Source organism: Uloborus diversus, chromosome 1, assembly GCF_026930045.1.
Source record: "Uloborus diversus isolate 005 chromosome 1, Udiv.v.3.1, whole genome shotgun sequence".
Lineage (NCBI taxonomy): Eukaryota > Metazoa > Arthropoda > Arachnida > Araneae > Uloboridae > Uloborus > Uloborus diversus.
In genome coordinates, this window is record NC_072731.1 from 159,162,127 (window position 1) to 159,176,560 (window position 14,434).

The 14,434-nt window shown below is 32.0% G+C and overlaps 2 protein-coding genes across 2 annotated transcripts in view; one reads left to right on the forward strand and one right to left on the reverse strand.

Annotated features, from left to right (window-relative positions):
• LOC129233241 (endoplasmic reticulum-Golgi intermediate compartment protein 1-like) overlaps nucleotides 1-12,321 on the reverse strand; it is a 127,393-nt gene extending 115,072 nt beyond the window's left edge. Inside the window, exon 1 of the mRNA XM_054867297.1 lies at nucleotides 12,171-12,321. Within this exon, the coding sequence (XP_054723272.1) occupies nucleotides 12,171-12,190 (20 nt within the window). The 5' untranslated portion in view covers nucleotides 12,191-12,321. The remainder of the gene's footprint in view (nucleotides 1-12,170) is intronic.
• Nucleotides 12,322-12,819: 498 nt separating this feature from the next.
• LOC129222434 (dual specificity protein phosphatase 1-like) overlaps nucleotides 12,820-14,434 on the forward strand; it is a 44,000-nt gene continuing 42,385 nt past the window's right edge. Inside the window, 2 exon segments of the mRNA XM_054856952.1 lie at nucleotides 12,820-13,214; nucleotides 13,216-13,387. Coding sequence (XP_054712927.1) covers nucleotides 12,930-13,214; nucleotides 13,216-13,387 — 457 coding nt within the window. The 5' untranslated portion in view covers nucleotides 12,820-12,929.

Consider the following 14,434-nt stretch of genomic DNA (forward strand, 5'->3'; position numbering starts at 1 on the left):
GCTTAGTTTTACTTATATTGATCAATATTAGGTCCAGAAATTGCCATCCTCCTTTCCAGACAATTTATTTAGAATTAGATAATCAAACTACGTATGGATTTCACATTTTCTTTCAAATCTTTAGAAGACCAAAATAATTATTTCAATGAATTTCAAAGACTTTTTTTTTGCATTGTTGGAAAAATGCTTTGAAAACTGTAAAGAGGAAATCTCTTCCTTAACAGCAGCTGAATACAAAGTTGTCAAGCGATTACAACCCTTCTGTGTGATGGCAACACCCTGTTCCTTTAACTGTAACCATACCTGAATATTTATAACAAATTCCCGCACTATTATATGCAAGATTTACTTTGCGATTTAATCTAGGAGCACAGCAGTGCCCCCGCAAAGTCGAGCAAAAGCAAGGTAAGTGGGTTCAACAATTCAGGGCACTTTTGCAATTTTTTCACTTTGTTCTAAGTAAAGCTAAAAGATTGATTTTTTAGTAACTAAGAGGAACATGTGAGCTATATTTGCAAACTTTGTTCCATTTATACCAATATTTTAGGAATTATTGCCTGTCAAAGTTCTTGAGTTTTGTCACAGACAGATGATAGATCAACAAAATTCCAAAATACTCTAAGTACTTCAAGAAGCAGTCACACAAGCTTAATTTTTTTTTTTAATTCAAATAGCATTTAGCATGTAATGGAAGGAAAAATTGAAATATTCGGAAATTTCAGTCATGTGGTGTAGTTTTAGTTTCGTGACATTATTGCTTGTTATTTACCCAACTCTTGCTATCAAAAAGTCAGGCAAAGTTTGGTCACATCTAATAAATAATAGATACTGTGATTCTTAATAATTTTCCTAATTGTCGCCAATGGGGTTGTTTTATTCAGTCAAAAGTAATACTTTTAGTCGGTGAAATTGGTAGAATAAGCGAAAAAAATAACATGGACCCAGAAAATATTTTTATTTTCCCAACAGTTATTTTTTAATTAATTTTTTTAAATGTCTGATTTTTCAAACAAGGCGTGGTCTTGATGACGTCACAAATGATGCTCTTTGTGGCGCATCTTTCCACCACATTTCCGCGTTATGATAATCAAGAAGCAAATTAAAATTGCGCTCTATACTTGCTATCAATCATATCGTTGCCAATACACGTGAGTAAAGATGCGAATTAAATATTTTGCTCTGTGAATGGCAACATGAAATGGCATTTCATCATTTGTGACGTCATTGGCAGAAGCTTAAACAATGAAAGCGCACCAATTTAAGTAATTTTTTTTAAATATTAAACTTAAGCAAATTATTTAAAAAATGGTCAGATCCTATGTTTTTAAGCATGCTCTTTCAGAAAAAAATACTTTTAAAATTTTGGAAACGACCCCATTTTCATGAAACCATAAGATTAAGTAAGTTAAGAGCAAATGCATTTTAGCCTGTGTTTCTTTTTCAGGGTTTCGGAATAGGAGATGTAGAGTCGGACTGATTTTGGGGCAAAGTCAGGGGTGTGCACAGGAGGGGAGAAGGGACACCTGTTGGCACGGCCCTAGATTTTTTTAAATAAGGGGAGAAATCATATGAAGGGAGGTAGGGGTAAACAATAAGGAGGGGCCCATAAAAGTCATTTGAGAAGGGCCCCAAAGTTTCTGTAGTAGGTAAAGTAGTTGGAATCAAGTGTAGAAATTTTTTTCATTTCAAGAATCTTAGTAGGTCATTTCCCCTCCGAGTCTGCAACTCTGGAAGAACTACTGAGTTAGAGTCGTAGCTATGGAGGTGGAGTGATTTTGGAATTAGAGAATTAGAGTCAAAGACTAAAATTTCAGTGTGGGTCCTTTTCCCTCTGACTCCACAGTCCTGGTTTTATTGACTAAAAACAATTGCTGTATAAAATTTGGCGATTGCACCAAAATCCCAGTGATCGGAATACCCCCTTAAAATCTGCTTCATTTCTGATTGACAGCCACTGCATTTGAAAGCAACACTTACAAAACAAAATCAGATCCCATCAAAAACATAAAATGTACAAAAATACAAGTTTCGCTTCCACCGTAAAAAGTTGTGAGATCTTATGCAAAAGTAGGTTACTTGTTTTAGAAAGGATCTTGGTAAGCTTCTATTTAATAACTTTGTCATCAATTGTTTCCTTTTAAGTTATCTTGCAATACAGTCAATTCGCGATAACTCGAAGTCCGATAACTCAAGTATTACTATAACTCAAAGTTTTTATCAAGTCCCAACCCCTTTGTCTTTAATTCCATACTAATTATTCTCAATATCTTGAAGTTAACTTACTTTAACTCCAAGTTTTTTTCAAAAATGATTCGAAATTTATTTCGAAAGAACGAAAAAAAAAAAGAAAGAAACAAGTGACTATGAGAGAAAAATTAATTCACCTTCACTTGCAATTCCTGCACAAAAAATCCATGCACTCCTTCTAAAGCAAGAAGAGCACCTGTTGAGCCCAGTGGTTGGAAAAACTACATTTTTTTTGTAGTGAACTACAACTACAACTACTTTGTTAGAAATGTAGTTAACTACAACTACAACTACTTTTTTCAAAATGTAGCAACTACAAACTACTTCTGAAATGTAGTCGCTACTTCGCTACTTTCCAAAAAATAAGTAAATACAAAGCATAATAGGTTGTCCCTCAAAAAATGAAAGTTAATTTTTCAAATTGCATACATTCTTGTATTTTTCCTCTTGTGTAAAAACAATCGTGAAAATAAATTACTTTTAAATTAAAAAAAAAAAACACCTTAAAAAAATACCCAGGAACTAAAAAGCAAAAAAATAACTGATTACACTCACATTCTATTTCCTACCCAAACATAGAAATGAAATTTATTTTAATTAAATGAAATTCCAGTACAAAAATCAACTGAACTAAACACCGAATTATAAAATAAACACTGATTTAAATTGCTATACGATGAATTCTTTTAAATACCTAACTAGTTATATACGATCTCTTAATTTTTAATAACCTTTTGAAATCAAGGCCGCCTATAAACAACTACATAACGCAACTGACAGCCCACCGAATCCTGAATTAACTATACGCGAAATAGTCTTTAAAACTAAACCTACTCAGTTACGTTAGGTAGTAGTTTATAGGAGGCTTCGATTTCAAAAGGTTATTAAAAATTAAGAGATCTTATATAACTAGTTAGGTATTTAAAATAATTCATCGTATAGCAATTTAAATCAGTGTTTATTTTATAATTCGGTGTTTAGTTCAGTTGATTTTTGTACTGGAATTGTAAAATGAATTTCATTTCTATGTTTGGGTAGGAAATAGAATGTAAGTGTAATCAGTCATTTTTTGCTTTTTAGTTCCTGGGTATTTTTTTAAGGCGTTTTTTTTTAAGTAATTTATTTTTTGCTTGTTAGTGGTGTAAATAACACAACGAGCGTCTCGAAGACTTTCGACCACTGTGTAGAAAGGCTTTTGCAAATGCGTAACTAATTACAAAAAAAAATTGTCTTCATCATTAGTTGTTCAACTTTATCAAAGTTTGCTTTCCGCAAGGAAATGCACGAGTCACTAAAAAAATAAATAAATAAACGAAATCGCTTTAAGTTTAAATTTTAAAATCTAAATTTTAGAATTGTAATATTGAATACAGGGTGGAGACAGATCAGGGAAATCAGGGAGATCAGGGAAAAGTCAGGGAACTTTATTAATCAGGGAAAAGTCAGGGAAATATCAGGGAATTTTGAAAAAATAACAAAAAATCAGGGAAAATTTATTTTATGAAGAAATTTTTTTTTGCTTTACAAAATTAAGTACTCTAATTCCCTACGCATTTTCTGCCAATGATCTGTTTAAAAAAAAAGTAAAATTAATGAGGTGTGATTATACACTGCGGCATATTTGTGCATCTTTTTTCCTCAACGTCAAAGTATTGAATCTTACTTATTAACCAAAGGATGAACTTCCTAAGATTGCTTCTGTGTCTGTTAGGTTGTTTATTTTACCTAGCTTGAAATTTCCTTTTACGCTTTCAATGCTACGTAAAATAAACAACCATACAGGCAAAGAGGAAGCCTTCATTAATGCCTTAGCTTCTTTGCCTTTATTCCGTTGTCTTGAAGTGATTAGCGTACTGTAATCACGATCTCAAGAAGAAATCTTTGGTTTTTGAATTAATACTATAAAAGCTTAAAAGTTATCACTTCTTTGCATTTTCAATTTAATTGCTAAAACTGAACTTTCAATAAAAAAAACTTTGTTTTTTGCCGTTATACTATTTGTTGCCACTGCAGATTATAAAGGTTTTCTTTTCTTCAGACTTAAGTGATTCTTTAATTTTATAACCAAGTTGTATTCTTTTATATGTTTTGAAATTAACTAAATGCTTTTTTTTTCTTTTTTTTTCTTGCATTTCAAAGTTTTTTGTTACAAAAGCAATCTAAGATTTTTTTTTTTCATTACATACTGAATTTTTTTTTTTTTTTTATTGTTAAAATGCTGTATTCATTCATTAAAACCTATGTTCTTGATTAGGGATAAGCTCCCTATGAATGGATGTCAAATGGTTTCATCTGTTTTGCATAAATATTCTATTCTTTCACTATTACTTGTTACTCTTGCAACAATTATTATACTGTTTGAAAACTTAGTTCAAAATGACTTTAATTACTTTTTAATTCTATCTTAAATACACATATGTTTTTAAGAGTAATTTTAATAGTTTCTTAAAATTCTCATGCTAAGTGGTTTCTGGAAGTGAAGTTTTGTTTTTTTTTTTCTATAATCTTTCCATTATAGAAAAATTTAATGTACTGTTTTGTAGGTCCCCCCCCCCCCCCAAAGATTGACTTGATATATTTTTTTAACCATTTTATTAAAAGAAAGTAACATCTTTTGAAAATATATCTTTAGTTCAACAACGTTACACAGCTTAAAACGTTAAAAATACTGCATTTTATACAGATATACAATGGATTTCAAGTAGAGCAAAGAAAGAAAACCATTATCATTGGTAACGTAAATCAGGGAAATTTGGTGAACTTAATCAGGGAAATCAGGGAAAAGTCAGGGAACTTTTTTTCACAGTTCCTGTCGCCATCCTGTAAATTGTAAATTGTAACTTATGTTTCACAATACGTGTCATGTAACTCGTGATAAAACTCGCATGTTTCTTCACATAGCCCCACTATAGATGAAGTTTAAAAATTCCACTAGAATGAATTTTATGTTTGGAAGCCTGCTAATTAATATAACCCTAATTTCAAATTGAACTGGCGGCATCGTGAAATAGTAAATCTAGAATATTGGACAAACTTCAGAAATCATACACAGTTATAATGCATATTATTAAAGAATATAAATTAAATCGTGGGGGAGGGGTGGTCTGTATTCAATTCCCTCGCAATTGAACATTAAATATATTTAAAAACTAGAATATTAAATAAAGAACATTATATTTTAGTGCCTAAATAAATTTATTTATTAGTAAATAAAATAATTAGGAAATTGATTCAACTATTAAAGCAGCAAAATATATTTAATTTACAGCTTTGCTACGCAGTAATAAATACATTAGTAACACCTATAATAATAAATTGGCAGGCAGCGTAGCGTTGCGAAAATTAATCATCCATGTACCGCGAGAATTAAATATCGTTTAAGAGAAAGCCAAAACCTTAGGTGTGAAAATACACCGATCACAGCAAAACCACGTGACCGTGACGTATGAAATTTGAAGTTTCTTGGATTTCTCCCTGACCCCTTATCAGATCCAGACCAAATTACAATGGGACCATCTGGGAAGTATACCCTTCCAAACAAATTTTTTTTTTCAAATCGGTCCAGTAGTGTTGGAATAATTCGAAAACATACATAAAAAAGCTGCAATACGAAATCATAACCTCCTTTTTTGAATTCGGTTAAAAAGTTTCATATAATTTGCACAACGGCAACCCGTGTCGACTTGCACCTGAAAGTGTAAAACAGTACTTGTATCCTAGGCCAAATCGAAAAAAAAAAAAAACTTTTTTTAGAAACTCGAAATTTATGTTAATAAAACGTTGCCCCCTATACCCAACACCCCACATGTACCACAAGAACATTTATTCAAATTAAAAAACATTTAAATATGCAATACTTGACCTAAAATTTATAATTTTATTTAAAAAATTGATTTTTTTTTCAGTTATCTTTCAAAAAATTACATATAAATCTAAATAGAATATCAAGTTCAAAAATTACTGGCGAACACATTTACAGATCAACAATTACAAACGAATAATAAAAAAATAATGTATTTTAAATGAAAAATTTAACTCAACCTGAAAAAAATCCATAGCCTTTGAGTACTATGTGGGAGACTTAAAAATTGCAGGAAAACAAAAATTTCTATTTAACGCTAATTCCCTACTTTTCTACTTTACTTTTTATATTTTTCAGCTTCATAATTTCATAAAATCTTACATATCTGAAAATATGTATCAAAACCTTAATTTTTTGAAGAAAATTATAAATGTTAGGCCACGTGTGGGATATCTAAATGGTTTTTATTTCGAATAAATATTTTTATGGTGCATATGTGGGGTATAGGAGCAACGTTTTATCAACAGAAATTTTGAGTTTCTAAGAAAAAACATTTTATTTTTAATTTGACCTAGTACTACACAAGTGCTGGTTCACACTTTCAGACATAATCGGCACCTGTTGCCGTTGTTCAAATTATATGTTTTTTTTTTTTTTTTGACGTAAAAGGATAAAATATAAGAAAGTGTGCGACTTGAAAAATCAATTTTCGATTTTTTTTGGGGGGCGGGACACCCTAATACACAAACACACCGTAAGAGGATTGAACAAAAAAAGATTGATAAATTAGCTCATCAGAAGATACTAAAGAAAAATGTCCGTTATCATATATCATACTCTCATAAACTGTAATGCTCGCATTTATTGTAAGTCCTCCAGAACAGTTCAATTTCATCCTTTTCTATAACAGTTTCAGTAGTTTCTTTTTATTTGGTAAATACTGTCAAAAATTTAAGCCTCGCTAAAATATTTTTGTTTTTCAATCTTCGGTCTGTTCCTATAAAATTCACCAAATTTTCAACTCACGAAATCACCGATATCTTCATTTTCACGAAAATAGTAATGTCAATATAAATATTGTTGAAATATAAAAATTACAACGGCAAACAAACTAAAGGCGTCGAACAGGTAGCAGGTATGGCGTCAAAATGAAATACCTGAGGTTAGCTTGTATTTCTATTAGTCTTATTTCTCATTGCATCTGCTGATGTACTTGTGTAAAATTTGCGCCAGTCAAATTCGTTTGAACATTGAATTTTTTTTTTTCAGTTTATTTGAAAGTAGTTTCCAGAAATCGCTACAAACTACTATTTTTTTGTAGTTAACTACTCACTACACTGCTTTTTTTAAAAAGTAGTGCGCTACACTACAAACTACTCAAAAATGTAGCTACTACAGTAGCGTCGCTACTTGTAGCGCGCTACTTCCAACCACTGGTTGAGCCAATGTGCGATAAAGGAGTTATACGTGCGGAAATGAGTTAGCTTGGCCAGGGCCTTGACATATTGCTGGAATAAGCTTTTAAGCTGTCAAATCAACTGATTGTACCTTTATTCAAAGGTTGACTGAAGTTAAGATGCATTCCTCTTCATTCTTTAGTTTGATCATTTGCTAAATTCTTGAGAGACAGAGTGAGTTTTCTCTACTATAAAAGATGTGTCTGAGCAAGTACTCTGTCAATGATATTAAAAGGAAAAGAGAAACTTCTAAAGCGGTAGAATCCATGAATACAAATTTGAAACGAATGAAGATGTGGCTGCACCTTTCCTGAAGTAAAATCAGTATTCAAGTGGTTCCAGCAGTATCAAAAGCAAAACCATGCTTTTGTTTTTTTTCTCTCAATATTTTTGATTAAACTGTGCATATTGTGCTTAAAAACTTTTAAAATCTGTACTTTTGTCTGTTAAATGTGTATATATTTAAAATATTCGATGGTTTTTAAGATTAAAATGTCGAAAACGAAACTAGCGGTAAGTCGCACTTCAGATAAGTCGAAGTTTTTCGTCTGTCCTTTTCAATTCGAGTTATCGCGAATTGACTGTATTTATATTAACAGTATCAATATTAGACACATTTCTTTCTAAAATAAATATAATGACTTGGTGATTGCTTGGCAGTATAAAGAGGGGGTGTTTTTCTCTTATTTGGAGAGTGGGGAAGCTCCCCAATTTAGTGAGTCTTTGTGCTATTTAGGGGAGAGTGAGCCCTACTCGGAAAAATTGAAAATTCCGACACTCGCGATTTAGGTTAATGTTTGGTGAGTAAATCAAGTACTTATAAATAATATAAAAAGCAAAATAAGAGTTATTAATTTTTTTGCTTTTACAAATTCATCCTGTTGGATCAAGAGGAAGCAAGCCAGGAGGTGGCAACTACTAGGGGGCAGCAAATTCACACTATTTCTGTACTTTTTGTTAAGAAATTCTAAAAAAAAACTTGAAGAACAATGAATAAGGGAGGAAGTTTTTGCCCTACTCGGAAAAATCGAAAATTCTGACACTGCGATTTAGGTTAATGTTTGGTGTTAATACTTTTGCCTATTTAGCAACTGTAAGTACTTAAATTTATCTTAAAATGTGTAGGACATGTTTTTAATACATTGCTGAGTAGAAAATGAAAAGTATTACAAGACATTTTGAGTCCATCCCCCCTCTAGAGGTTGAATGGCACCTATCCTCCCACCCACACACACACTTCTTCTTTCTTCCTTAAAGGAACATAAGTTGGTACTAGTGGTCATTAATATTATGAAAAAAATAAATCAATAGTTTGAATTTGAAATAAAATGTACAGTACATGATAAAGCAATTTTATGCAATCACTCTAAAACTGAAAAATAAATAAATACCATATATACTCGTATATAAGTCGAGAAATTTAGTACAAAAAATGAGGTTTAAAGTCAGGGGTTTGACTAATACGCAGGGCAGAATTTCCAAAAATTTTAAAAGAACAATTCTTAGAAAAAACACCCAAAAACATGAACATTTTTCCGATTTTAGTCCAACTCTTTTAAGCAAATGCTAAGGAATTCAATACTTACACATTTTGCTATTATTTTACATGGGCTGACAGTAAAATAATTACAGTAAACGGCCGACTAAGCGAAAAAGTGCGGGAAATTTTATTGATATTAAATCAAAATAAAAGCAATAAGTAACAAAAATCATAACAGCGAAATCTAACTCTGCAAAAATTTCGATCACAGAAGTGAACCCTTTTTGCGCAAAAGAATAAAAAACAGACATTTTTTAACATACAAATGATTATTTTTTTAATAATGTTTAAAATCAAATTTAACTGGAAAAACGTTCTCGATTTTTTTCAGAAAGTAGGATCTCAACTTATACACCGGTTTTCAATTTTCCCCCGGATTTTCCGCCTAAAAGTAGGAAGGTCAACTTATACACGAGTACATACGGTAAACAAAATAACTTTTTTATGTTTTTTTTTTTAACAAACGAACTTTTGGGTATTTGAAGGGAAAGACTCAACTAAGATCATTGACAGAATCCATTTTTCTTAATTTCAGGAAGAAAAATTTCAGGCCAAAGCATACTGTGATTCCCAAAATAACGGTTGTATCTATGTATACCTTCCCTCCACAAAGTTAGTCAAACGGGTCACATTGGCCGAGATGTTCAGCAAGCAATGACATTCATTACCATAGATAGTACATACTGTTCTAATTAACTTATAGTAAGTGGACTTTTACGTACTCTTAGCACGAAAAGTGTTACTTTTCTACTTTGTTATTAATTAAATGCTCTTTTACTTTAAAAATTGTGTTTCTTCTCTTATTTTCAACATGCATTTGTTAATTAATTAAAATTGATACTCTCTTCAGAAAAATCCAATTAGCTGAGTTTTAATTATTTGAAAAAGGTCTGGTCTCAACTGATTCAGATGATTGGAGTTCGACTGTACTTTTTAAGAATAGAAGTACAATTAATAATCAATTTTTGTTTTAAATTGGAATCTGAAGGAATTTAAAAAACTAACACTTGAATTTTTAAAAATAGATAATTTAAAAATTCGTAAACTTGGCGATGAATGATGAAATACTTGTACACGTTCATCTTTTAACCTGGATATGAGTAGGAAACTCCTGAACTTGTTCTTTTTCTTTTCACTTCTTTTTTTAAACTAGTGATTCTTAAACTGAAATCCGAACAATCAATTTTGTATGCGTTTTTCATTTCATTAACCGCAATCTTTTGATTACTATTATTTTTTCTTTTAAGTACTCATGACCCTCCTATAGCCCTCAAGAATTTATCACCTGCTTTGTTAGCCAAATCCCCCATTGGGGGCAATTGCCCCCTGGGTTGGGAATTACTGCTCTAGCCTATCCACATTTCTTGTTACACGGCAAACCATTCTTTTTTTTTTTTTTTTGATGATGAGTAACAAAAAAAGCATGAGATATTTATTGAGGTCTGTAAATACCACCCTTGTTCTGTAACCTGCTAACTGTTTAAACTGCTAGTTGGCTCAGATCGCTTGTTTCATGTTATCACACTTTTAACAGAAAGTAGAGACGTACCGAGTACTCGGTAACTACTCGGTACTCGGCCAATTTGCCGAGTACTCGGTACTCACCCAAATTCTGATCAGATACTCGGCCAATACCGAGTAGTTGCAAAAAATTGAATATTGTCCAAGACAGATACTAAAATTTATTTAAAAAAAAGGGCAAGCATTATATTCTGCAATCATTTACAGTTAAAATTTATAAGTCAAATTTAAATTTTGAGAATAATGAAGTTTGTGGAATAAATCTTTATTTTAATGTCCCCAAAGTTAATAAAACTTATTTATTAAAAATTATGCAAAAAAGGTATGTATAGAAAATATGGAATTTTTATATTAAAAATTGATTTCTGCTACAAACAAAAATTAGTTATAAAAAATATAAATTACCTTTGCTTAAAAAATAAAAGGAAATAAAACAACATTAAAAGCACACTGCAGGGACACTGCAGACACGTGTTTTGGCATTAAAAGGAATTTCTTTTTCAATGCACAAAATGGGAGCTCAAGGATTTAAAGGCATCCGTCAAAAGTCGGACTTTTTTGTCGTATGTCTTTACATTCTTTAGCTCACATCTTATGCACTGAAAAAGACGTTCCTTGTAATGGGGGGTCAGAAACACGTGTCTGCAGTGTACCTGCACATTTGTTTTATCTGCTTTTAAAAATTATGTTTGGCGGACTAGAACATAATTGATTGGTATATAGTGAAACCCCTCCTAACGGGTACCCCTCTTATGCGGACAGTTTTTAATTCCCCAGTTCCAATGCAAATAACATTATTAAACCCCTGTCCTGCGGACACCTCTCTATTGTGGACAAAAAAAAATTGTCCTGTTAGTGTCTGCATTAGAGGGATTTCACTGTAATTTGTTTTAATTCCAACTTGATTAATCATACCTTTTATTTATGTATTTTGAATTTTAAAAATAATTTTTTTGTAAAATTTTTGACACAAACAAAATTGTTTATATAATGCGTAATTAAATTTCAGCAGGAATTTAGTTTTAAAAACTATTATATGGACAAGGAGGTTTATACTACTATTCCAATAAGTTCAAAATTCATCACATGTGTGTCGGTGGTTCTTCTTAAAACATAATTGGTACTTGGTAACTCGGCCGAGTACTCGGTAACTCGGTAGTCAGCCGAGTAGTGAAAGGCCGAGTACTCGGTACTCGGCCAAAGTGCTACTCGGTACGTCTCTAACAGAAAGGATCAATAATCGATGTTGAATAAATCATTACACTAACGGCTCTATTTCAAAGAAATCACCGGAAATTTTCGAAACAATATTTTAAACCTTTTACCCTTTGTGCCCAGTCAATGTATTTCAACCTTTAAACAAATACACGAATTACACACTAAAGATATATATATTTCTTCCGACCGAATTAATCGGTATAGAATATAATTCTCTGCTGAAATTTTATTCATTTGCTTGCGATGTTTTATTTGAAAAAATGCCTTTTGACAATTAAAACCCTCAATAAATGTATCGACAACAGTATGTTTACATAAACAAATGCTTAGCCCTTGCCTAAAAGCCGGCATTGATCAAGCACCAAATATGAATCTTATTTCTTACCTCCTAACGTCGAAAGCCATCTCTATTAAATTAATGAAATATTTAATCTAATGTATTTTTAATGCAAAACATAAGATGTGATTCGATAATGTATTCTTTAAGAAAGTTAAAAGAAAAATTTTGACAATTTCGTCTGCTGAAGAGAAATATTAGGACCGAACACCACGTTGCTACTCACGTGCTGAGATATGATTGGTCAGAGAATAAAATATTTGTATACAAATAAATAATTATCAAACTATAATGTAATTTTTTTTTCTTAAATTTAACAAAGTAATAAATTTTTATTTTTATTCATAATTCAGTTTTTCATAACTGATTTTCTTGTGATTCAGCCAATCAGGCTTTATGTTTACACCTACAAATCTTTGCCATTGATTCGGATTAGTCATGTATTCATACGCCGCAACTAAATTCTTTTAAAAGCACTTTTTCAACCAATTTTGACATACGTCCTTACATTTATTTTAAATCTACTGACTATCTTTCAATTTTTTGCCATTTTTGTTTCATCTTGTACCGATTTGAATGGGAACAATACGAACTGCGCGGAGGAATACACGGCTGAGATACGTGAGTAACGCGACATTCATTCATAACTTGCGTCGGTCCCTGTTTTAATCATTCTTCCTGTAGTAGTACTCGAAAACGGTTGTGCACGGAGTTCGGGGGATATGGCGTTGTTCGGAATTTGTTTATGATTTTAGCATTTTTATTCATCACTTTTGAGTGAAATTATTCGACTGTTTCTTTATTTTGATGCCTGCGTTTAATGGTCATCCGAGGCGCTCCCGGCAGCTCCAAATTTTGGCGGGAAGCATGTACGGAATTTCGCCTGAGCAACTCAAGGCTTTCATTCATGTGAATGAAAATGACGAAAATACGGATGATAGTAACTTGGACAGAAAACCCTGTGTACTTATTTTGGACTGTAGGTCGTTTGTGGCTTACAATAGTGGACACATCGTGGACTCTATTAATGTGCATTGCCCAGCTATTCTAAGGCGACGATGTGGTGGACGTCTGCCATTGAGGACAGTTATCCCCGAATAGTAACGTGCGAACGTTACTAGCTAACAATCATTGTTTTCCTGTTATTTTGTACGAGGACTACGGACATAGCGTGAAAAGTAGTGACCGCGATGAATCTACGGCAGCTTTTGTTGCAAAATGCTTGAGAACAGAAGCAGACTTAAAAACCATCTATTTCTTAGAAGGTAAGTTCTTTTAAAAGTATAAATATTAGAAAATAATTAAAGATGATGTCAATATTGACTGCTATGAACTTTGAGCAATGATATTTTTAACTGCAATGATATTCTCTTTAACGTTTTAAAATTTTCAGCAAAAAAAAAGTTAAATATAGCACTAACCCTATATAGTATTTTAGGAATTTCATTAAGATTTTCCACCAAAATGGTGCGTACTTTTTTATTTATTTTTAATTTCATCAGTACAGAAAGATCATTTGAGGTAGTGAGAAGCAAAGGGATGCAAGTGGCAAAATTAAAAATTTGAAGATAACCAGTACAAACGGTAGGTGAACCTGAACCTCTCCTCAGTCTTGGGGCAATAGATTGTACTAGTAGCCCTGATAGGTTCCAGTATACAGCTTGATTTGAAAAAAAATTTCAATGAAAGCCTACCTAGGATATGATCTTCAAAGGCGTTTCATTCAAAACTTAAAATAGTCCCCTTCAAAGGCGCCCATATAGGGGGGCTCAAGCCCCCCCCCCCCCCCAGAAATAAGAACTTTCTTGATTTTAGTGCTTTTTTTTTCTTTGCAAAATGTATAAAAATTTCTTTTCCAGCCATTGATGAATAAGATATTAATAATGTCAAACTTTAATGTCTCTAATCTGTACTGAAATCAGTTTCCCTAGGGAAAATATTCTGCTAAACCATGGGGAAAATTTTTGAGCCCCCCCCCCTTAAAATTTTGCATATGGGCGCCCTTGGTCCACTTGCATCCCTTTGCTTCTCTCGGCCTCATTTATATTAAAAAAAATTTCCGAAAGAAATTTCATTTTTATTCTACTTATTGAATCACGCAAATTCTTTTTCTTTTTTCTAATGCTACGAATGTTAAAGCACGTATCTTTTCTACTTCGCTAAAAAATATTTACAGAGTCTTATCAGCTGGTGGTTGTAGATAAGACAACTGTGTTATCCGAATTAATTTTGCAATGCTATTTACTTAGGAAAGATAGATACTGAATAGCAACTTTCAGAGTAATTGCTTGTTGACATTGTTAATTTCAGTG